Raw genomic sequence first — 24,347 nt, forward strand, 5'->3', positions numbered from 1 at the left:
GGAGAAAGACAACATTGTTATTACTCAGACTGTCATTGGGAGGGCGAACAAGTGAATGCTTGAATTATGGGAGTTTGGGGGCAGAAATATGCCACAGGCCCTAATTTGAAACCATCGTATTTAGTTGCCGCTGATGCACCCAATTCAGGGATTTTTTTTTTTTTCTTTTCATTTTTTACAGCAGTGAGAGAAAAATCTTTCTTTCTCTGCACAAGTCAGGACCAGATCTCAAACTCTGCAATGTGCCCTCTCCGATGCACGCCCGCCCACCGGCTTGACAAATGCTGCATTTCCCATGATGGCTGCCACACACTCGGTTTCTCATCTCCCTATTTCTTCCCCGCCAGAATTTCTAAATCCTTCCGGAACACGTCCAGTCATCCTTTCTGAACTTTTGAGCTCCACCTGCTTTCCGCAAAGGCCCTGGGCACAAGCCCGGGCGACAGAGGCCCCGGCGACAGAGGCCAGGGCGGAGGGCCCAGCTCGGGGGGCCCAGCTCGGGGGATGCCTGCGCCTGAGCTCTGCAAGGCCGCGGGGCGTCATCTGGCCAGCGAGCCCGCCACGCGCCAAAGTGCTTCCCAGCCCTCGTTCCCCGCGCTGCCGGCGAACTGAATGAGGAGCTATTTTTACCTCCCCGGCTGCAATCCTTTATGTATCAATATGTTTGCAGGAAGGAAATAAATAAAGGATTAAGAGGGAAATGCTTGACCTAAGTTTTACCCGAGGAGGTGGCGGTTGGAACAGGAGGGGGTATGTAAGGTCTGGGGTGGTGGGAAAGGCAGGCCGATTTCTCTGGCTGGCTGTTTCCTCCAGATCATTCTGTCCTGGAAATCCCCACACTCTTCTTTCTTCCCCTCCGGCTAATCGCTGACTGCCAGCTTCCTCTCTCCCCCGCCCCCAACTCTGGAGGTGCCACCGTCACCTCTGATGCTGCATCACTCTGCTCCCTTTTTTTCCCTCTCTCCTTTCTCTTCCACAATAAAGCATGCGCAGTGCGTCCCGTGCCAGGCAACAGCATCAGCATCAGGACGCGAAGCCGCGCTCGGGCGCGCTCTCGAGGGCGGGGCGCACGCCCGCGCCGCTCGCTCCCGCTCGCCGCCTCAGCATCCTCAGCCCCAGCGGCAGCCCCCGCAGTCACTGGAGCTGCCGCGCCCGCCGCGGGGAGGGAGGAGCATCTGGGGAGGCTCCAAGTTGGCGGAGCGACTGGGACCCCCGGACTCTTCGGCAGCCACCCCGGGAGGGGCTGAGAGGCGAGCAGTGGAGGGGGCGCCGCCCAGCCCCTAGCCCCGAGCTCCGACCCCCCTGTCCGCGGCCGCACCATGCGCGCCGAGCCGGCGTGACCGGCTCCGCCCGCAACCTTACCCGCAGCCTAGCCCGGCGCTCTCGCTGGCCACACCGAGCGGCGCCCGGGAGCTATGAGCCATGAAGCCACCCGGCAACAGCTCCGGGCGGCCGCCCGTGGAGGGCTGCAGCCTCCCCCGAGCCTCCAGCTGCTCCCGCGGCGGCCCCGCCGGCCCGGCGCCCATCCGCGCCCTGGCCCGCGCGCCGCCCTGCCGCCTGCTCCTCGTACTTCTCCTGCTGCCTCCACTCGCCGCCTCATCCCGGCCCCGCGCCTGGCGGGCTGCTGCACCCAGCGGTGGGTATGGCCCAGGTGCCCTTTGCATTGCCTTGCCCACGGGGCCCTGCAGAGGAGAGCGAAGGGCACGCGGGTCCGTGCGCTCCGGACACGTCCAGGGCTCGGCCTTTCCGAGGCTCTCTCTGCCTGTCCACCTCTCTCATTCCCAAACCGGCGTTCATTCCAGTTCACTTTTTGAAGTCCATTTGTCTGTTGCATTCACTAAATTATTGCCGGTTCCACTGGAAGGTATTCAGTGCATGCGGGGTCCCTAACTGATCTCTGTGCAACTTGGGGAAACCGGTGGATGGGAAATGCAGCGAGGGAGCAAGTTTTTTCTTGGGTGGTGGAGCCTGAACGTGAGCGCGGGAGGATGTGATGAGAATAGTGGTAATGTGTTTCCTCAAATGGCCCAGTGGGTTTATTCACTGCTGTTGGAATTAAGGTGGGGGAGGGAAACTTCGGGGATATAAACCTTTGGCTTGTAATTTCTCAAAATGCTTGTCATTATAATGAAGATAATATGATGGTCAATACATTGATGATTGGACATCAGTGACAGCAGATAGCTGGCCATAGGCAGGAAAATAAAAAGAAATTGGAAAGCTGCCAGCATCTGAATCCCTCTATGGCAAAAGATTTTTGCTCATCTCAAAGTTAAAAGAAAAGGGAATTAATTGTCCATTTTGTTAAATGAATCGGTTAACATTCCGTGTTCATGAGTTCAGCGCTCAAGTTATCTGTGGAGCGTTCTTAGCTCTCAGGTGGGATACTCCTAAGTCCTAGTCCCACTGAGCTTCTGTAGACTCCCAAGGTGGGGAGGTGAGGGGCAGAATCCCTGAGCATGTTCGTTTAATGACCCTTCCTTCAAGTCCATTCCCCCTCAGCCCCACCACTATACTTAGAAGTATAGAGGTAAGACTATAAACAGTACATTGTTGTATAAACCTTATTGGCTGATAACCTATCCAGGCCATTTCATTGCTGCAATAACTTGCTTTCCTGTGTCTCTACGCCTTACCTGCTTAAAAGTAGAAAACTTTGCTTTTGCGATTAATGGAAAAATGCATTTTAGTACTTATGTATTTATAGGGTATGTGTGTGTTTGTGTGTGTTTGTGTCCCCCCCTCCACCCCAGCTCCGCATTGGAATGAAACTGCAGAAAACAATTTGGGAGTCCTGGCAGATGAAGACAACACATTGCAACAGAATAGCAGCAGTAATAGCAGTTACAGTAATGCAGTGCAGAAGGAAATCACACTGCCTTCAAGACTCGTATATTACATCAACCAAGACTCGGAAAGCCCTTACCATGTTCTTGACACGAAGGCAAGACACCAGCAAAAGCATAACAAGGTAGGCAGGGTCTGGGTATGCAAAAGTGGCTGCCATGAAGAGTTAGTTGTCCTTTGATTTGGTTTTCTGCCAGAATCTGATTTCACAAATGTTACTGCAGCATTTTATTAGGAAACCAATTAATATTATGATAGGGGAGAAACTGGAGGGAATTAACCTGGGATCTACTGGGATAGGGTTGCTGTTTGTCTTTCCTCTCTGACACTAAACTGGAATTGGAATTTTCTTATCGCCTTATAAGTTTAACAGTTGCAATGTGGTCCATTTTTCTTGTAGGTGCATTGAACACTGAACAGTAGTTAAGCGAATAAGTTGATGGTCCTGACTTTTATCTGTGAGGCTTTATGTAAGGGTGCAGTAGTCTACCTCCCATGATGAAAAGTGCTTTCAATCTGCGCCCAGAAAATTGCTATAAAAAGCTGTTGGGCTGCAGATTCCCCATCAGTCTTTCACTTAGAAATTGAGTGGTTAAGTTTAAACAACCCCTTTCTTTCTTTAGTTGGTCAGTAGGAAAAAAATACTTTTTTTTGGTTATATTTTCAGTAGATAAACAACATGGCATTTAAAAAGATTATGGGGAATATAAACAAACAATTTATATAACGTAGAGACCAGTTTTGGTCAGCACAATCCTTCAAGACTTCATCTGCATTCACTGTGAGCAGTAGCTTTACTTGCAGATTGGTTCAGAAAGTGTCACTGATTTTTAAAAAGGCATTCAGTGGAAGATGAAGGTGATTAATATCCAAAGAGTTCAAGGAATCTTTTTTTCCTGCTTACTAGTCATTATTTGAGTTAATAAAATTTTGAACCCCAAGCAGATGTCCACAATGGGTTACCAGTGCCTCTTTTCTTTATTAGGAGCAGAAAATAGAGTCCGTATGTTAAATATTTTACTTTGGACTTGTAGGATAGGAAGAAAACTTTCCTCTACCCTTCTAGGTTCTTCTGGCTGGTCCAAGAATTAAATTGACATGAGACAGATTAACAGGAGAAAATCAAATTTAATTTCGTATGTGTACATGTGAGGGTCAGAGGCCCCACATACCTGAGAGGTTCAGAGACAGAAAGGTAAAATGAGGCGTATATGCCATCCTGAGCTAAGGAATGGCATAGGGGCCTCGGGCTTCCAAGGACAGGAGGGTCATTCATAGGACAATAAAAAGAGAAGATGTTTGGTAATTAGATGTTTGCCCTGCCATATAGATGGGGCCACTTAGATAAAATTTATCTCTCGTAATAACTCTTTTCTGGGAAAAATCCTCAATTTAAGTTCTGCTGGGTAGTTAAGGGAGGGTCAGTAGTTTCTCTTGAACCTGCAGGGTCTTGATTGTGACTTTAGTTCAAAATAATCCTCATGCAAAAGTGACACATTTTGGGGGAGGCTCGTTCTGAACCCTTACAGATTATACCTGTTCAGTTGAGAAGAACAGTCATTGTCTAAACATCTAGAATTTAAGGAAAGTATCTATGGTTTGCATCATTGTTTTTATTAGTTTTCTAAAATATGGGTAAGTGGTAACAGTATTTATTCCTATTTTACAAATGGGGAATTAGAAATTTAAGGCCTTCAGGTGACTTTCCCAGGATTGTAAAACCGCTGATGTAAAATTCAAGAGGCCTGAATATTTAATATTTAGAAGTCAGGCTTCTGAGAAAATGCTTCCTTCATATCGGATGTTATTGGAGAACTTAACTTTGCTTCACGGTGCTGTGAAGTGGCTGCTACCTGCCTTGGCTGAGATGAAGGGATCTCTTTGCTCATGGTCCTTTTCTGATCTGCTCATACGTAACTTGATGGCTTGACTCCTGGATCCTGTCTACCCGTTTGTCTTGTTGATAGGAGGAGTGGGTGGTGTCTTTAAGGAAGAAGAATCCAAGGTCCTCTTGATAAAGGCATTGAGGCCCATTTTATGGTTTTTCTACTAATTAATAAGATCCTCTATGGTTAAGTGACAAGTTCTCAAATTCCAGTGCCTTTGCATAAGGTGCTGGAGGAAGAAAAAAAATGGCCTGAAAGCCTATTTTAAAGAATGAGCAAGCCCTCTCGAGTTTGGACTTGAAGGGAACTTTAGTGAAACTTCTCTAATAACTCAGCTGTCGGTGGCTATGGCTAACTCCTGTCTTCTAGTCTAACCTTATTTGGTTGCTTTGTTTGGTGGTACTTAGTTTGACTACACTATATCTGAATTTTTATGGTAGTAAGGTTGTTAAAACTTTACCCACCACTCATGTAGAGGAATAGATTTCTTAGTAGGGAGCACATACTTGCTGTTGGAATGATTTTACCTCTCCACTTCCACCCCCCATAGTGGTTAGGTTTCTTTTATCTTCAAAAAAAAAAAAAAGGTTACGTAGAAATTATATTTGAAAGCATTTCTCTTCTTTTCTTATTAGTTTGATTCAACAAGTATTTGTTGCACATTTCTCACGTGCAAAGTAGTATGCTGAAGATTCAGAGATAAGAGATAAGGGGTACAAGGATGAACAAGACAAGGTCTGTCCTCCAGGAGACACAAAAATGAGATGAGCAAGATTCTAAAAAGTGCTCTCATACAGGGATAAACAGTGTTCTTCCTTATGGGTTCCCTGAAATTTCCCTCTGTGTTCTATGATTTCCCTTGCACTTCTGTTTTGAAGCATCTCTTGAAGTAGTTGACAAAAAGTGTTGCATATGCTTTCTGCTGTATCTTTGGATGACTTGCCTAATCATAGTGATGGGAGATACTTGTCAATTCAGCTGCTTTCCAAATGTTTCAGTAAGAGAAAAAGTATGGAATTTCATTATTTTTGCTTTTATAAAAGAAGTTTTGATTTTAATGTCTGTGTATTATGTACCTTTCTTTCTCCCCTGATTTCATTGCACCCAAGCACATTTTAATGAATGCCTTAGAAATGCTGAATCACTGTGCCATTCTCCTGGAATCCTAGATTGGGGGGTAGAGGTGGAGAGGGAAATTCCCAGATATAGGTTATAGGGCAGAGCTCCATATTTATTTCATAAGTATTTAAAGTTGAGCAGGCCTTACTACTTTACAGTTGTGAAAGTTAAGATGTTTGTTAACTCTTTCAAAATTGGTAAGTTTAAAAGCAGACTGTGCAAAGCAGGCTGTAATACTAGTGTTTCTTTGTCAAAGATTGTTTAGGCATCTTTTTATCTCCAGATAGGGTTATATATAACTTATTGTCCAAACTGTGACATTTTTTGAGAGTGAAAGTAGGCACGCTTAATAATTATGCCAGGATAATTGGCATAAACCTAGATGGTCCAGAGCAGACTGGGAACATGGTCATCTCAGATCTAAACAGTTATGTTCCTTGATTTTTGGCACTTAACCTAATTCAGATTTCTTTATAGACAGCTTTATTTTCTGATGATTTATTGTAATTTTTTTCTTACTAACTGGGAGGTTTACTTTACCACCATGTAGAAGTAATAGGGTCTGAAATGGAAACATTTTGTTTTGCTTTGTTATCAAGACTTATCTTCTTCACCTGTAGAACTTTTACAAGCATAAATGGAATTTTATGATTACTAAACATAAGCATTTTATCAACTGTTAATTCAATATTTTGATAAAATATACATTTAAAAAGAGGCAGAAACAATTTATATTAATTAATTAATTCATTCATTCATAGATAATCCTATGAGATCTGTTCCTGAGAATGTTAATGAACCTGTGGAGGAAGAAAAATCATTTTTCTTCTAGCCTTCCAGGTTCTTGGCTGAGACACATCCTGTAATAAAAGACAGGTTAACAGGAGAAAATTAGAAGTTTAATGACACGTATGCCTCCTGTGTACATGGGAGAGACTCAGGAAAACTGAGTAACTTTGAGATGGCCCAACCATCAGCTTAAATAACTGTCCAGCTAAAGACAAGATGTTGGGGAGCCAGTGATGGGAGGCTATCAGGAAAAGCACAGTAAATGAGGGTAAGGTTGTCACACAGATTTAAATCGTTGCCTTTTACGCTGATAATGTGTTTCTGGAGATTTCGAGTATCCTCCTCTTTCTGGTACAGAGAGGGAAACACCCTTACAAATGGAGATTTCTGATAAATATAAATGTCTCTTACAGAAGAGTAACTTCTGCTTGGTTTACAGAGTTGCTCCTGTGTCCGCTGTTTCTTAAAAATAACCAGCTGAAAATAATGTTTATGCCAAAGAGGCATATTTTGGGATAGTTTATTCTTCTCCCCTTCAAACCTTTTCCTGAACTTGCCTATAGTCAAAAATTACTTGCCTTGAATCCTACTTATTTAGATTCTCTTCTCTTGCAGTTGGGAAGGGATAGAAGAGGTACATTATGTACAGCACAGGGTCTGGGGAAAGATGAAAGTCATCTCCTTGGACTTGAGATATGGCTCAGTCTTTTGTTACCTTCCCTACTGTGTTGGGGAGTCGGACCTGGTGTGTTGAATTAAGAACATACAGATTATGACCTGCTGAATGAGGGGGCACAAACCACCCACACAGATCGGCAAGTAGCTCCCTCAGCATCCAAGCTTCCGCTTTGGGGAAATGAAAACAACTGGGTCGTTTTGACTGAAGACACAGTTTCAATACACCCACACAAAAGAAGTAGAGTCACAAGATTTATTATCCACAGATCCCAGAAAAGGTTGGGGGGCAATGAACGAGGAGAGGGTGGGGAAGGACAGTCCTTTGTCCCAGGTCACCAATAAGCAGAAGATAGAGAGGGTAGCAAGCATCTATCACTTATAAGGTGGTTGGGTCAGAGGTCACTAACTTTTCACAGGCTTTACTCTAAGTGATTATTTTAAAAGGCATCTGGGGAAAGCAAAGAGGGACTTATGGTAGGAATCCTAAAGTGCAGTCCTTATCTAAATGTCCAGACTCTAGGTGTGAGAAGGGTTTCCAGTCTGTAAAATGTCTCGGCAGCAACTCAGAAAAACAAAAGTTGTTTTTTTCATCACACCTATTCCCACCGCCCCAGGCTGAAGAGAGAGAAGAGAGAAGTTTAAGTAAATTTAGATCACGATGATTATCATCACATCACTTCCTACTCTGCTTCAGGACAAAGCTGGTTCCACGTTTCTTGACCATCCAGAAGCCAGCTGCTCCACTGCTCTCGGTGTGGATCAGCAGAAAGAAATACTGGGTCCTTAGAACTGGTCGTGTGACAACTATTAGCTTATTATACAAACTTTGGTATTGGCCTCAGCGGCCTTCCCAAGTTTTCTAGGTCTTCCTAAGCAGTCAGTACAGAATTGTAGTACGTAGAATTCAGGCTTGTAATGGTTTTCCTTGTAATGCCTGGCAGATAGTAGGCTGTCAGTAAATATCTGTTGAATGCATCGATGGTTGAACACTCCTATGTTAGAAAGAGTGCAGTGCTTTCTGTGAAATTTCGTGTTGTAATCAAATTGACATTCAGAAGCGCCTTAAGTTACTGTTAAGCATTTTTGGCACTGTGGCAGAGCGGCAGGAGAGAGAATTTTGGTCTCAAGTTATTCGCACTGCATACATCACACTTAACACTACCTAAAATCATGAGAATACCTGTATTAACAATTCTTCGATTATGCCTATCACCGTCACCTACCATTAACATGGGTAATCCCAAGCTGACCATGTGGGAGATTTTGTCATTGCTACTGGTTAATTCTCAATGGTGGAGCCCAAGGTGTCCACTCATAGAGTTTCCGGTCAATCAGATTTGCATCCGTGAGGCGTTCAGTTCTGTTTGGCAAATACCTGTTGTGAATCAGGCACTGTTGGATTTATTTTGTATCAAATGGCTCACCTCCTGCTGCGTCCGGAGGTGAGCACATGACTGGTTGAGGACTGATTGAGTGCCAATTCTGTGGCTCCTCAGGGAGCTTACCTTCTAGTGGGAGGAGACAGGCCATAAACACAACAGCAACAGCAGCACAGAGATTTCAGGTATTGACGAGTGCTTGAAGAAGATAAAAGAACGTACGTGGTGGAGAATGGTGGGTGGGAGGGAGGGTTGCTCTTGAAGAATTGGAAGATTGGGCCTACGGTCTTGGGTGAGAGTAACCTACCTACTGTGGTTCCTCTTTAGATGGGGTGGGCGCGTGCTGTGTCAGGGGCCCCCACCTGCACTCCTTGTTGCCGAACGCCACCCGTCCTCATTTCTGTTACTCGCCCAGCTCCTGTAGGCATTTGAGTTTGGACCCTAGTCTTTGATTCTTCTCTCCCACAAAGTCTGGACTATTTTTGGTCATTTCACCCAGCTGGATTGATTTGATGGCCGCCATGCTTTCCAGCAGTACGTCGTGCTGTCCAAGGTCTTGCTTTAGCATGCATGTGTCCCTACATAATATTTTCTGCTCCTGGGTTGGCTCCTTCCTGCTAACTTTATAACTACTTGTGTCATTCTGTCTTCACTTAGTCTCAGGTTTTGTTAACAGATTGGGCCACTATCCTTCTCTCTATAGCCAGTCAAAAAATAACAAGAGCATTATGTGCTCAGTGGCTTTGCCTAGGGTTGGTGGCATCATGCAGGCTGAGGGTAAAGGCAGGCAGGAAGAGAGCTGTCCTGGCTGCCTTGCTCAATTTTCTCAGTGGTAGTGCTATTTTCCCAGCCACCTAAGAGTGAACCTTGGGAGTCATGGTTGACTCTTTTCTCTCCTTCATCTTCTGTCTAGAAATAGTCACATATTAAGTCCTGACGTTTCTCCCAAATCTGTCCTTCCCTCCTCCTCTGTATTGTGTTCTTGTCATCGCCTCTTGTCTCTCTCTCTCTCTTTCTCTGTCAATCCATCAGTCCCACTGCTGACAGATTAATCTTCCTGGAACACTTAGTGCATCACGTGACTCCTTTTATCCACATGCAACAGGCATGATTTCAGCAGATGAATTTTCCTTGTGGAGTGAAGGGGAGAAAGTGAAATGCTCTGGAGGAGAGCTGTTGCCTCTGCCCCACTTCTGAATACTACACATTTGCTGGTCCATTCTCCTTTTAGCATTTTTTCCAGGCCTGTTTACCCAGGTCAGTGCATGGCAGGAGGTCATTTTATCTGGACAATTCCATTGATATCTGTCCAAATTCTGGGGCTAGTTATGGAAAACCCTTGTGATCAGTAGCAGTAACCCAAACTGTCAGTAATGTGTTCTCAGGCTTTTGTTTTAGGTTCAAATACTGTTAAATTCCTGCTTCAGAAGGTCCTTCATCTCCATCTTTAGGATCTGAGTAATTAATTGTTCCTAGAGAATAAGTTTTCTGAATGAAAATATTTTATTCCTCTCAAATATGTACATAATCATAAAGCTTTATTCACACGAAGTATTCAATTCACAAATGATGTGGGTATCCATGGTCTTATGAAAGACTCATTCATTCACATAATTCATTCATTCATAATCCACCTAACATCTGAATTTTGCAATTTTACAAAGGAGTTTCTGTGTTTAGAATTTATATAAATTCAGTACAATTTTAATCAAATCCAATGCTAGGAATTCTATTATAAAAGGGTAGATCCAGTTGTTTTAGTTAGAATAATGAGAAGTTAAAAACAATTACGTTCATTCACAGCAAATCAATATACAGTTTTTGCATTTCACAGAGTACGTGAGTGGTGCATCCTCCATCACTGGGTACCCAGTCTGGACAGAGCCAGACCTGTGAATTAGCTCCATGCTCCAAATAAGGTTTTGTTATATTGTTGTCTTCTCTGGTCAAAGAGTAGACAGAGGCTACTTTCCTCATCTGGAACATTACAAATTAGTGAATTCGAAATCTATGTTCAAGTCTGTTGTAAAAGCTGTTTATTTGTCAACAAGAACTACCTTAACGCTAAATGTTCTCAAAGCTTTCTATTTAGACATGGAATGGATAGAAATTCAAATAAGTCTCCTCTACTGATAGATACTAATTACAGAGAGTTAAGTTCAAACAAACCAATGAACAGAGAAGTGTAAATGGGAGCCTATAACCAGTGACTGTATTGCCCTTTAGCTTTGATCTATTATTATATAGTTGAGGACATTCATGTCTTTCTTATTTGCATGGCAGTGTCCACATGAGGGAGTCGTTCTGGCACATTTTAAATCCTAGGTGGGAGGGGGAACAAGATAATCACATGCCCTTGGACCACCTCCATCTGCCCTCAGTGGGGCTAAAGATTAATTTTAGAAGTCAAATCTAAGCACACCTAGAGGCATACATATCATACAAAACATTTCAGAGCAATTCATTTTTGAGTATGTACTGAATTCTAATATCTGTTCCAGTGCTTCCTTTCTCTTATTGTGGGTGTTCAAAAATTTGCTATGTCAAGTTGTAGTCTGGATCACTTAATTGGGTGCTTTGTGCTGTCTTTTAATTGCAAACAGGCTTGTGAATACCATGTACCATAATAGTTAATAGTTGTGTTGCAGGTGGCCTCCATTAATAATATAAATCAATCAACACTTAGAGGAGTCTTCCATCCTGCATGTGCCTTCTTGCCCTTTGCTTTTTCAGCTAAGAAGGTAGAATGCGTTAAACCAACCTGTACTCACTCAACAGTACACTGGTAGTAACAAATACAATATTCACTTTGCAGTGAACCTAAACGGTTTTGTTGAGGCATTTTCATATCTATAATCTCACATGATCCTCACAGCAATAAAACAAGTTTTTAAAATTCTTTTTATTGTGGTAAAATAGATATGACATAAAATTTACCATTTTAACCATTTAAGTGAAATTTTGGGCTTTGCCTCTTAACTGCCTTAACCAAGAGGAGTTCATACACTGACTCCCCTTCTCTTATAAATCATGGCTAAAAATAGTTAGTGAACTCTTGTTAATTACTATGGTCTGCCCTGTACAATGTAGTGGACTTTCATCTCTGCAGAATGTTCAGACCATAGTTAGAGGCATTTATCACTCTTGGGCAACATAAAAGCAATCACTTGTTCCCTTCAGAACCACTGGGACATTGGGATGATGCTGTCTTGTTATTTTTGGCTTTGCAACAGTGCATAAAACATTTTTTGGAAATAGTTAACTATTTTTGTTTCCCTTTCTAAAGAAATATATCTGTATTTTTTTATTCTTTTATTTGGGACATTAATCCTTTTAAGATCTGCTGATGCATTTTAGGATTATTACCCAAATAGTATATTTATAAACTATCCTGTTTATCAGATCTTAAATTGTTTTTCCATTTTAGTTTTCTAGAATTACTGGCTTTCCCCTGACATGTTTTTAACACCCTAATGTGTTAAAAGTTTGGGAACTTATTTGATTAATTTCTTTGAAACACTTCTTTGTCGTGTAACATTTAAAAATCTTGGTTCTTTCACAGAGAGCATAATCTCTCCCTTGATACCCAGACTACATATCCAGCTATTTATCTTGTATCTCCACTTGGATATCTAATAGGCAACTCACACTTAATACATCCAAAACAGAACTTTTGATTCTAATATCTCCTACCCCAACCTGCCCCTTCCATGTTCTTCCCATTTGAGTAAATAGAAGATCCTTCTTCCAGCTAAGCTCAAGAGACTTAACCCTTCTATTTCTTTTAAGCATTACCCCAAGCCATGAAATCTTGTTGGTTCTCCCTTCAGAGCTGTTCAGAATCTGACCATTTCTCACTGTCTCCATTGCTGCCAACCTGGTCTAATCTACCATTACCTCTCGCTTGTATTATTAAAATATCTTCCTACCTCTTATCCCTGCTTTTGTCCTATTCCTGTCGTCTGGCTCTAGTCTGTTTTACACACTTCAGGCAAAGTGATTCTTTTAAATACTAACTGGGATCATGCCAATCTTCAGCTCAATAACCTGCAAGAGCTTCCCATCTCACTCAGAGTGACTTTTTTTCTCTCCTAATCATAATGTAGTCACTGACGAAAGCTAAACTACTGCTAGTTGTTAACTTCATAGTAGGAAGTGCTCTTTAGGTTTGTGTGTTTAAACACACAACTTAGGAAAACTAATAAGATTTAAGCAGCACTTTCACTCATGGCTTAAAAATATTGTAAAAAATAGGTTTACCTACTTTGTCCCATTCACATTTTAATTAAAATTTTTTGATTTTTCCTATTTTCAAACCATAGACCATACAATTAAAATGGAGTATTTTTTTTATTTTAACAATAAAACACAAAACAAGAATAACACCCAAACATATTTGTTGACCTTGTGACAAGTTCAAGATTACCTTGTACTGTGCAAAAATGCTTTTGATGTGTCAATGGCTTGTCAAAAGATTATACTTTATTATTTATTTGAAAAAAGATAGATGATGCTTCTGAGGTCAGCAGACAGTGGGCTGAATAAGAGAAGGGTTATTGCTGTTGTAGCAGTGCCACAGTTTTTACTTCCATGAAGAGCAGTGCTTTCTTTGCTAGCTGGGGAAATTGCTTGAGGCCAAAGAAGACAAGCTTCATAGTGGGGACAGGAGTCTTCACAGAATTTTCAGAGGGAGCTCTTAATAACAGAGCTAAAGGAAACATTGTACTGTAACCATTGGATTTCATGAGGAGTGGATGATCACAGAAAGGTGGGTATAAGCTGAAGCTCTGAGAAGAAAATTGCTCAAAAGGAGTATTTGGAGATGTTTTGCTGGAAGCTGAGATTTGCTATTTGTTAGAGGAATAAAACAAATCTTATTTGTTTTAAATAATGTTTAAGAGAAAGAAAGATGAGTAGTTCAGTTTTTGCATGTTAATTCTTTTTATTGTGGTAAAATAGATATAACATAAAATTTACCATTTTAACCATTTAAGTGTACATTTCTGGGTATTAAGTATATTCACATTATTGTGTAGCTATCACCACCATCCATCTCCAGAATGCTTTTCATCTTCTCCAACTGAAACTGTACCTATTAAATATTTATTCCCCATTCCTCCCTCTCCCTGGCTTCTGTCAACCAACATTTTATTTTGTTGTCTCTGTGAATTTGACTATCTTAGATACCTAATATAACTAGAATCATAAAGTATTTGTCTTTTTTTGACTGGCTTATTTCACTTAGCATAATGGCTTCAGGATTCATCCATGTTGTAGCATGTATCAAAATTTCTTTCCTTTTAAAGGCTGAATAATATTCCATTTTATGTATATGCCACATTTTGTTTACCCATTCATTTGTTGATGGATACTTGGGCTGTTCCACCTTTGGCTGTTATGAATAATGCTGCTATGAACATGGGTATATAAAATCTGTTTGATTCTCTGCATTCAGTTCTTTTGGGTATATACCCAGAAGTAGAGTTGCTGGATTATATGGTAATTCTATGCTTAATATTTTGAGGAATGACCATAACATTTTCCATAGTAGCTGCATTATTTTACATTCCCACCAGCAATGCACAAGAGTTCCAATTTCTCCACATTCATATCAACACTTTTTTTTTTTTAAATAACAGCCATCCTAGTGGATGTGAAATAGTATCTTATTATGGTTTTGATTTGCATTTTTCTGATGGTTAGTGACATTGAACACCTTTTCATTTGCTTTTTGGCCATTAGTATATCTTTCTTGGAGACATGTCCATTCAATTCTTTCCCCATTTTAAAATCAGGTTGTTTATTTTCTAGTTGAGTTTTAGGAGTTCTTTATATATTCTGAATATCAGTCCCTATGAGATATGTTTTTCTCTTATTCTGTGAGTTGATATTTTACTCTTAAAATTTAGTTCTTAATTTTGATGAAGTTCAACTTATCTATTTTTTTCTTCTGTTGCCTGTGCTTTTGGTGTAATAGCCAAGAAATCATTGCAAAATCCAGTGTCATTAAGCTTTTCCCCTGTATTTTCTTCTAAGTGTTCTATAGTTTTAAGGCTTATGTTTAAGCACTGGATTCACTTTTAATTAATTTTTGTATATGGTGTAAGGGTCCAGCTTCATTTTTTTTCATGTGGATATATCCAGTTTTTCTTCCATCACCATTTGTTGAAAAGACTGTCCTTTTCCTGTTGAATGGTCTTGGCACCCTCATTGAAAATCATTTGACCATATATGCGAGGGTTTATTTCTGGGCTCTTTAGTCCATTGGTCTTTATGTCTATCTTTATGTCAGTATCATACTGTTTTGGTTACTGTAGCTTGGTAGTAAAATTTGAAATCAGGAAGTGTGAGACCTCCACCTTTGTTCTTTTCCAAGATTATTTTGACTATTAAGGGTCCCTTGAGATTCCATATGAATTTTAGGATTGATTTTTCAATTCATGCAAAAAATATCATTGGGATTTTAATTCAGGGATTGCACTGAATCTGTAGATTGCTTTGGGTAGTATTGACTTCTTAACAATACTACTTTGGGTAGTACTGACATCTTCCAGTCCATGAATATGGGGTGTCTTTCCATTTATTTAATTTCTTTTATCAATGTTTTAGAGTTTTAGAGTTCAAGTCTTTTACCTGCTTGGTTAAGTTTATTCCTAAGTACTTTTTCTTTTTGATGCTATTGTAAATAGAATTGCTGTCTTTATTTCCTTTTACGATTTTGCATTGTTAGTGTATAAAAATGAAACTAAGTTTTCTATGTTGGTTTTTGTATCCTTCAACTTTGCTGAATTCATTTATTAGTTCTAATAGGATTTTTTTTTAGTGGAATCTTTAGGGTTTCTTTATATAAGATCCTGTCATCTATAAACCATGATAATTCCCCCCCCCGCACCCCCCCACCCCAGTTTTCATTCCTTTTATTTCTTTTTCTTGCCTAATGGTTCCGGCTAGGACTTCCAGTACTATGTTGAGTAGAAGTGGCAAAAGTGGGCATGTTTGTCTTGTTCCTGATCTTAGAGGAAAAGCTTTCAGTTTTTCTTAATTGAGTATGATGTTAGCTGTGGGTTTTTCTTATATGGCTTTTATTATGTTGAGGTAGTTTCTTTCTAGTGCATGTTTTATCTCACAGGTTCCTTTAAAAAGGTACCAGAATATGTATGACTAGAATAAAGAATTGGTTGCATATTAAGTGGGCAATTTTGGACAAGTCATTTACTCTCTGGATTTAACTTTCTTCATTTCAGAAATAATTAGATTGGGTTGATTTGGGGAATCTCAAACTTTTGTGTGCATGGGAACTACCTGGGGAGGTTGTTGAAAACATTTTGAGTTAGTAGGTCTGTATGGGGTCCAGTGGTTTGCATTTTTATATCTCAGGCTATTTTGATGTGGGTGAGTTTGTTCTCTCCAACCCTTTATTGATCCTAAAATTCTGTGAACTATCCTCCAATGAGAGGTGACTGGGCCTTCATAAGAGGCAATGAAATACGTATACTGGTGGTTGAATTAGGGATTATTTGTTAATCCAAGCAATGCCTGTATTTTTGGAGTAGCTTCTTCCTGAGATTCTGGCATGTTGGAAAAAGACTAGGAATTATAAAGTCTAGACTCATTATTTGAAAGTGTGAGAAGAATAGCTGGCTCCAGAGGTAGTTGGTGTGAGGTGATTCAGGGAGGAAAGAGCTTTTGGGAAATAGAGGCAGAAGAGGGCCTAGTGAACAATTTTCCACAGAGAGATTGCTAGTGGGGTCATAGTGCCCTTTGATTTATTAGCAAGAAGTCCTTGGTGGGACGGTTTCCGGTGGGGGAATTCCAAAGAACAGTGTTAGGAATCAGGGGGAAGAAATGTTACAATAGGTGAAAAACTGATGACCAATGTACATATATAAACATGCACACCCTCATGGGTAAAATTAGTGTAAATATCTGTGCAAAATTAGTAGCTGCTTTACTATATTTATTTACATGGTCGAAGAATTCAGAGTTCATAAAAAATAAAATGAAAAGTTTAAGTCTCTCTCCCATCATTCCCCAAAGGAATAAAAAAACTTTTATTTTTAGTTCTCTTAACATTAAATAATTTATCTGCACTATTTTTAGATCCATCAACCTAAGACATTATCCTTTGTCTGCCTGTTACGAAATGTGAAGAATATATTATACTGTGTTGTGCTCCTTCCTTTCTTCCCTCTATCTCTTGATTTTCATTTTTTATATATTTTAAATTTTCTGGTCGTTTTAGCAGGAATGTACAGTTAAAACAGACTTGGAGAGGGAGGACATAGGTTTAGAATTATGTGGTACTTTGCTGTCTTCTACGTCTGGGGAGACCCGGAAGGACAGCTCAAACACACGTACCTCCCTTTGATGAGCTGCTAAGAGCTGCTGTCAGCATACAAGGCCGTGGAAGTGAGGGATGGAGAGAAATTTTGTGAAGGAAAAAAATTGCATTATTTCTTCTCTGTTGTTTTTTAAAGGTGAGAAGGGACCGGAGGATGAAGTATCTATTAGAATTTTGTTCTGGTTATAGTGGGAAACCACTGATGAGTTTTAAACAAGGCAATAACATTATATGATTTATATTTTAAGAAGATCATTCTGGCAGCTTTATAGATGGACTGCAGAGGGGCAAGAGTGGCAGCAAGGGGTCCAGTTAAGAGATGCTCACAGTTGTCCAGGGCAGAGTCTGTGTGGCCCTGCACTAAGATGGTAGCAGAGGAATTACAGGGAATTAGTTGATCTGGGGTATATTTTAGGGGTGGAGCCTCCAGATTGTTGATGATGTGGTGGGATGGGTGAGCTAGAAAAGGAGAGGAATCATGGCAGACAGAATGATGGCCTCCCAAAGATGTCCACATCCTAATCCCAGAAACCGTGAATATGTTACCTTATGTGGTGGTAAAAGGTGGTTCTGATCACCAGGTTCTAATGTGTGGAGGAGGTTTCCCAAAGCAACAAGCAATCCTCAGGGCAACAGCAGGGTATCTGAGACTGCAACTCAGTTCTGACATTATTTACCTGGAGTTAGTGTCAGATCCCACAAGCTAAGGGCTCAGTCCTAAAGGACTGCCCCTCTCCCCGCCGCTTCAGATGCCAGTTGCAAACCCAGGTTATCACCTGCGCTTCTGACCGACTGGCTATAAATAAGAGGTTCCCATGACCTCCTCCTTGGGTTCGATTAATTTGCTTAGAGCAACTCAGAGAGACATTTTGCTTACTAGATCACTGGTTTATTATAAAAGCATACAACTCAGGAACAGCTAGACGGAAGAGATACAGAGGGCAAGGTATGGGGAAAGGGTGTGGAGCCTTTATGCCCTCTCCGAGCGTACCACTCTCCCCGAATCTCTGCGTTCACCAACCCAGAAGGTCTCTGAACCTCCTTTTTCTGTTGTTTTTATGGAGGCTTCATTGCATAGGACTGGTTGATGAAATCATTGGCCATTGAACCTCCAGCCTCTCTCCCTTCCCCAGAGGTCAAAGGGTGGAACTGAAAGTTCCAACTCTCCCTTCAAGGTTGGTTCCCCAGCAGCCAGCCCCCATCCTTAGGGGCTTTCCAAAAGTCATCTCATTAACAAAAACTTAGTTGTGGTGAAAAAGGGCTTGTTATGAATAACAGGACACCTTTATGGCTCTGAAATACTTTCAGGAACTAAGGACAGAGACTAAATATTATGACAAAAGATTCTCCTGTTGCTCTTATTGCCCGGGAAATTCCCAGGGAGCTGTGAGCCAGGAACTGTGGATGAAGATCAAATATATATATGAAAAAATATTTTGGTCATCTGACCAAATATACATATTTCTTATAAAGCACAATATTTCACATGGCAGAATAGACTTTGTAGATGTGATTAAGTTAAGGATCTTGAGAGGGGGGGTTTATCCTGGAATATTTGAGTGGGCAGTGTCATCACAGGGTCCTTAGAGCAGTCAGAGTCAGAGAAGGAGATGTCATGACAGAAACAGAGGTTGGAGAGATGCGAGGAAGGATTGTTACCAAGCCGGCTGCCCGACGTGTACAGAAGCCAGTACTATGGCGCTGGCTTTGGAGGAAAGAAAGAGCTTTATTGCGAGGTTGACCAGCAAGGAGACAGAAAGCAGGACTCAAATCTGTCTCTCCCATTCAGGGTTCAGGGCAAAATTTAAGGGCGAACTTGGCAAAAGCTGATTGGCTAGTCTCAAATCAGTCCATCCGGAAGCCGATTTTCCTGATTGAAGGACTTCTCACTTTGTAAAGGGGTCCAGTGGCAACATTTCTATTCTTTGAGTTTTGCAAACTCAAGACTCTTGGTTCCGGGGTCATCCTGGAGCCGTGGGTTCCCATCTTGCACGTGCACAGTGCTGTCTCTGTAAAATAACTACAGGTTTAAACAATCAACAACCTGTTTTAAGGAAGCAAAGCCAGTTTAAGCTGGTCAATATTTTATGTGCTGTTTCAATTTCTCCCTATTTCTTTATACATTCCTCAGTCTTGAAGGAAATAGGGTGATATCACTCTAGGTGCTTCCTGCTGATTAGGAGCATGGATTTTTATAAGAGGAATGAAATTGTTTTGCACTTAATTGTAAATATTCACAAGTCCCACCTTGAACTCTTAAGTCTTAGGCAATCATCATGCGTGTGGGGAGGCCTTTTAAATATATGAGACAGACAACAAATACAAAATTTGATGAGTCCTGTGAAGGTGTCTACAAATTCCAGCAAATATCTGTAATTTCTCATGGCTTTGGGCATAACAGCCAAGTCTATTTGCCAACCATCTCTTGGTTCTGTCCCTCGGTTTTGCACCCCTTTTATTGTTGGGGGCGGCCTGCTTTTTGGATTGTTTCTGGCCAGATCAGGCAAATTTGTATTACCCTTTTGTTGGTCCTTTGCATTTGTGGGCCAAAAATAAACTTCTGTAGCCAGTGATTGGTTAGGTCACGCCCCTAATGGTTTCCTTGATGTAGATGGGTAATAACTTTTTCCATTAAATGCTCGGGTGTAAGCACTAGTCCCTGTTCATTATAAATCCAGACTTCTTTGGTTGTTTGGTACTGATCATCTAAGTCTCAAGTCAGCATGAAATCCCCCTTCGTCTGCTTTCTCTAGATCCATTTCCCAATACTGAGGTTTAAACAGGGATAGGTCCACACTCGGAATGAGTGCTAGGGCCTTAGGATGGGGATTTTTGGTTCTGGCTGCCTGTTTTGTGCCCTGATCAGCCAAATTATCTCCTTTAGCTATATAACTATCAGTCTTTTGGGGGCCGAGGCAATGTACTATGGTTGTTTCTTCCATCATTATAACAGAGTCTAATCAGGCCAGTATCTCCTCCGCGTGTTTAACTTCTTTTCTTCCTGACGTTAGTTAGACCCCTGTCTTCCCATATGGCCCCAAGTGCATGCACGACAGAGAAGGCATACTTAGAATCAGTATAAATGGTGACCTTTTATTTAGCCCCAAGGCACAGGGCCCTCTTGAGGGCTATGAGCTCTGCCTCTTGGACAGATGTACCCAGAAGGAGGGCTTCCACTTCCAAGGTTTCCTGATGAGTTACTACTGCATACTCAGCCTTTTAGAGTCCCTGGTCTATGAAGCTTCTCCTGTCTGTAAACATTTCTATATCTGGATTTTCAGTCAGGTTGGGTCTGCTAGAATAGACTTCTTCAATATTTGTATACAATCCACAAGCCACGGAATACAGGCAGTCTCTAGAATCTGGAAAAGGTAAGGAAACAGATTTTCTCCTAGAGCCCCCCCAGAGAAACTGCCCTGCTGACACCTTCATTTTAGGCTCTAGACTTTGATTTTGGACTTTTGACCTCCAGAAGTGTAAGAAAATTATTTGTATTGTCTTAAGTCAGAAAATCATAGAAATTTGTTACAGCAGTAATAGGAAATTAATATAGGAGTCAAGAATGACAATAAGGCTTTTTCCTGGGGAATAGTGCTACAATTTCCCAATATGGGAAAGGCTGGGGAGGAAAGAAGGCTAAGAGAAAACTGAACCTGTCGCCTTCAAGTGGACAGTTAGTCATCACACAGATAAGTTGATGGGCGAGTTGGCCCTGGCCTCAGGGGCAGGTCAGGATATGATGGAAATGTGGGAGCCACCAACATATAAATGGTATTTAGAGACCTGGGGTTTACACCCCTGGAGAAAGCATATTACATTAAAATCATGGAAAGACAGCTTAGTAACTTGCAAACAGAGGCCACATACAGACTTATTCCGCCTCATTTCTTGCTGTTTAAATTACAGTTGTTTTCTTTTGAGTCGCCAAATGACATTTCCAAAGATAATAAGAAGCTGCCACTTAGGAAGGAAAAAAAAAAAACCCAACATTAAGCAACCTTTTAAAAGATCAAATGTCTGGAGTGTGCAGATAGTTGCAGTATTTCTTTCTTCATTTTTTTGAAGAATACATATGAGCTCATTTAACAGATTTAAGCCTATAGTTTAATTTGGGGGGATTTTTATGGGTATAAATTTTTAAGAATTTGCTTCTTATTAGGTGGATAACCTTTAACTTTTGAGAGAACCATACTCCCCTTTTCTGATGGTACTGGTTGCTTCCTGTTGTTTTGTTTCAAGGGCTTTGGTGACAATTGACAGTGAGCTTTGAAATTAAGGTTAAATTTTGTGTAAAGGCAACACATCTAGAGGAATCTCTATATATTCATATATCTCCTGAACATATAGATTAAGGGTTCTCAACCATGGACAGTTTGACATTCCCCAGGGGACACTGAACAATGTCGGGAGATATTTTTGGATGTCCAGATGGGGATGGGATGCTGCTGGCATCTTGTGGGTAGAGGCCAGGGATGCTGCCAAACATACCACCGTGTACAGGACAGCCCCCAACACTGACCCACATCAAAGATGTACTCAGCCTAAAATGTCAATAGTGCAGAGGTTGGCAGACCCTGTAATAGAACTTGTAAACCTACAGGTTAGGAAAATGGGAACTATTATCTTTCTGTCTCTTAACATGTATGCTCTTCCTACATAAATCTGGCTGCACACTGAGCTGGCAGACTTCATTTTGCTGCCCTGATGTAAGTACTACAACATTCTTGCAGATTCTATAATTTTTATTTTGTGAGAAACTGGCTAGTTTAGTGTTAACTGGAATGGAAGGCACAAAGAAGGATTTGAAGTCAATTTATTTATTTTTTTGCGGTATGCGGGCCTCTCACTGTTGTGGCCTCTCCCGTTGCGGAGCACAGGCTCCGGACGCTCAGGCCCAGCGGCCATGGCTCACGGGCCCAGCTGCTCCGCGGCATGTGGGATCTTCCCGGACCGGGGCACGAACCCGCGTCCCCCGCATCGGCAGGCGGACTCTCAACCACTGCGCCACCAGGGAAGCCCCTGAAATCAATTTAAATGGCTTTTTGGGGGGCTAAAATGAAAGTGTTAAATTTATTATAGTCATATTTTAGGAAAAAATTTCATATTCTGTAAGCAGTTTTTATTTTGGACTACTTATAAAGTAGTACTAACATTGTGCCCTTGCTAGTCATGACTAATTAAATACTGCCCTGATGTAGTTATTTGCTTATTTCAGGTAAAAAAAAAGTCACTTGATAGAACTATAATTGAAATAAAATAAAATTGTAAAAATTGCTTTGCTTCTTATTGTTTGGCACTATTGAAATAGAAGCGTTGTGATTTAAAAAAAGTATGTTCAGGAAAAGTCTACTTCCTGTCATTTACTAACTTAAGTAGCAGCCCAAGGAACAGATGTAGGAATGAACAGATTTGTACAATGATCTTCAGTCTTTTCATTCCTAGATTTTGCAATATGAACTTTAATTACTAAATTGGTTAGAGACTTTGAGAAACTTACATTATTTAGTAGGTTGGGGGATATACCTTAATGTCTGCAATTTAAGATTAAACCCCTAAGTGTAAATTGGTGCAGCCACTACGGAACAGTATGGAGGTTCCTTTAAAAACTAAAAATAGTTACCATATGATCCTGCAATCCCACTCCTGGATATGTATCCAAAGAAAACTGTAATTCTCAAAGATACATGCACCCCAATGTTCATAGCAGCACTATTTACAATAGCCAAGACATGGAAACAACTTAAGTGTCCATTGACAGATGAATGGATAAAGAAGATGTGGCACATATATACAGTGGAGTATTAGCCATAGTAAAGAATGAAATAATGCCATTTGCAGCAACATGGATGGACCTAGAGATTATTATATTAAGTGAAGTAAGTCAGACAGAGAAAGACAAATATCATATAATATCACTTATATGTGAAATCTAAAAAAATGATATAAATGAACTTATTTACAAAACAGAAGTAGAATCACACATAGAAAACAAACTTATGGTTACTAGAGGTGATAGTGGGGGTTGGTGAGGGGGACATATAGTATGAGTTTGGGATTAACTTATACACACTACTATGTATAAAATAGATAAACAACAAGGACCCTACTGTATAGCACAGGGAACTATATTCAGTGTCTTGTAATAACCCATAATAGAAAAGAATCTGAAAAAGAATATATATGTACACACGCACACATATATATATAAGATACATATAAATAACTGAATCACTTTGCTGTACAGCTGAAGCTAACACAACTTTGTAAATTAGCTATACTTTGATTTATAAAATGGTTAAAAATAAAAAAGAGAAATATTTAGAAGTTGTATGTTTTAATTCTCCAGGGGAATTAAGAAATTGAGAAAATGGGCTAAATGTTTCTTGTTAATAAAGAGAAGAAAAATCCAGTAAAAAAAAAGATTAGGCCCCTAAGATGGTAGATACAGTTAGAAAATTAAAATCACGAGGTGTATACCTTTAAAAATTCCTAAAATGAGGTATATGACAATGTATACCTAAAAGCAGTGACCAGTTTGAAATATTAAAAGTAGTTAAGATAGCACGACTTTCAGAATATGAAGATGACTTTTTGGAAATCAGTGATAAGCATTGTATTGTTTCTTAGGAATACTTAATATAGACACATTAAGGCTTTTAACCCATGTGATTTGTTAAAGAACTAACATCCTCATTTGCTAATCATTCTTTTATAATTTTAACACATATCTACAAGACATATGAAAATGATGTTCTTGGACTTGAATTCTTTTTTTTTTAAACATCTTTATTGGAGTATTATTGCTTTACAATGGTGTGTTAGTTTCTGCTGTATAACAAAGTGAATCAGCTATACATATACATACATCCCCATATACCCTCTCTCTTGCGTCTCCCTCCCACCTTCCCTATCCCATCCCTCTAGGTGGACACAAAGCACTGAGCTGATCTCCCTGTGCTATGCAGCTGCTTCCACTAGCTATCTATTTTACATTTGGTAGTGTATATATGTCCATGCCCTGCTCTCACTTCGTACCAGCTTACCCTTCCCCCTCCCTGTGTCCTCAAGTCCATTCTCTATGTCTGCATCTTTATTCCTGTCCTACCCCTAGGTTCTTCAGAACCATTATTATTATTATTTTTAGATTCCATATATATGTGTTAGCATACGGTATTTATTTTTCTCTTTCTGACTTGCTTCACTCTGTATGACAGACTCTAGGTCCATCCAACTCACTACAAATAACTCAATTTCGTTTCTTTTTATGGCTGAGTAATAATATTCCATTGTATATACGTGCCACATCTT

General features: G+C 40.6%; 1 protein-coding gene across 1 annotated transcript in view; it reads left to right on the top strand.

Moving 5' to 3' along the window:
* The first annotated feature begins 1,374 nt into the window (after positions 1 to 1,374).
* ADAM23 (ADAM metallopeptidase domain 23) overlaps positions 1,375 to 24,347 on the top strand; it is a 160,896-nt gene continuing 137,923 nt past the window's right edge. The window contains exons 1-2 of the mRNA XM_024124688.1: positions 1,375 to 1,636; positions 2,754 to 2,971. Of these exons, the coding sequence (XP_023980456.1) occupies positions 1,423 to 1,636; positions 2,754 to 2,971 (432 nt within the window). The 5' untranslated portion in view covers positions 1,375 to 1,422. The remainder of the gene's footprint in view (positions 1,637 to 2,753; positions 2,972 to 24,347) is intronic.

Source organism: Physeter macrocephalus, chromosome 2 (genome assembly GCF_002837175.3).
Source record: "Physeter macrocephalus isolate SW-GA chromosome 2, ASM283717v5, whole genome shotgun sequence".
Taxonomy (NCBI): Eukaryota; Metazoa; Chordata; class Mammalia; order Artiodactyla; family Physeteridae; genus Physeter; species Physeter macrocephalus.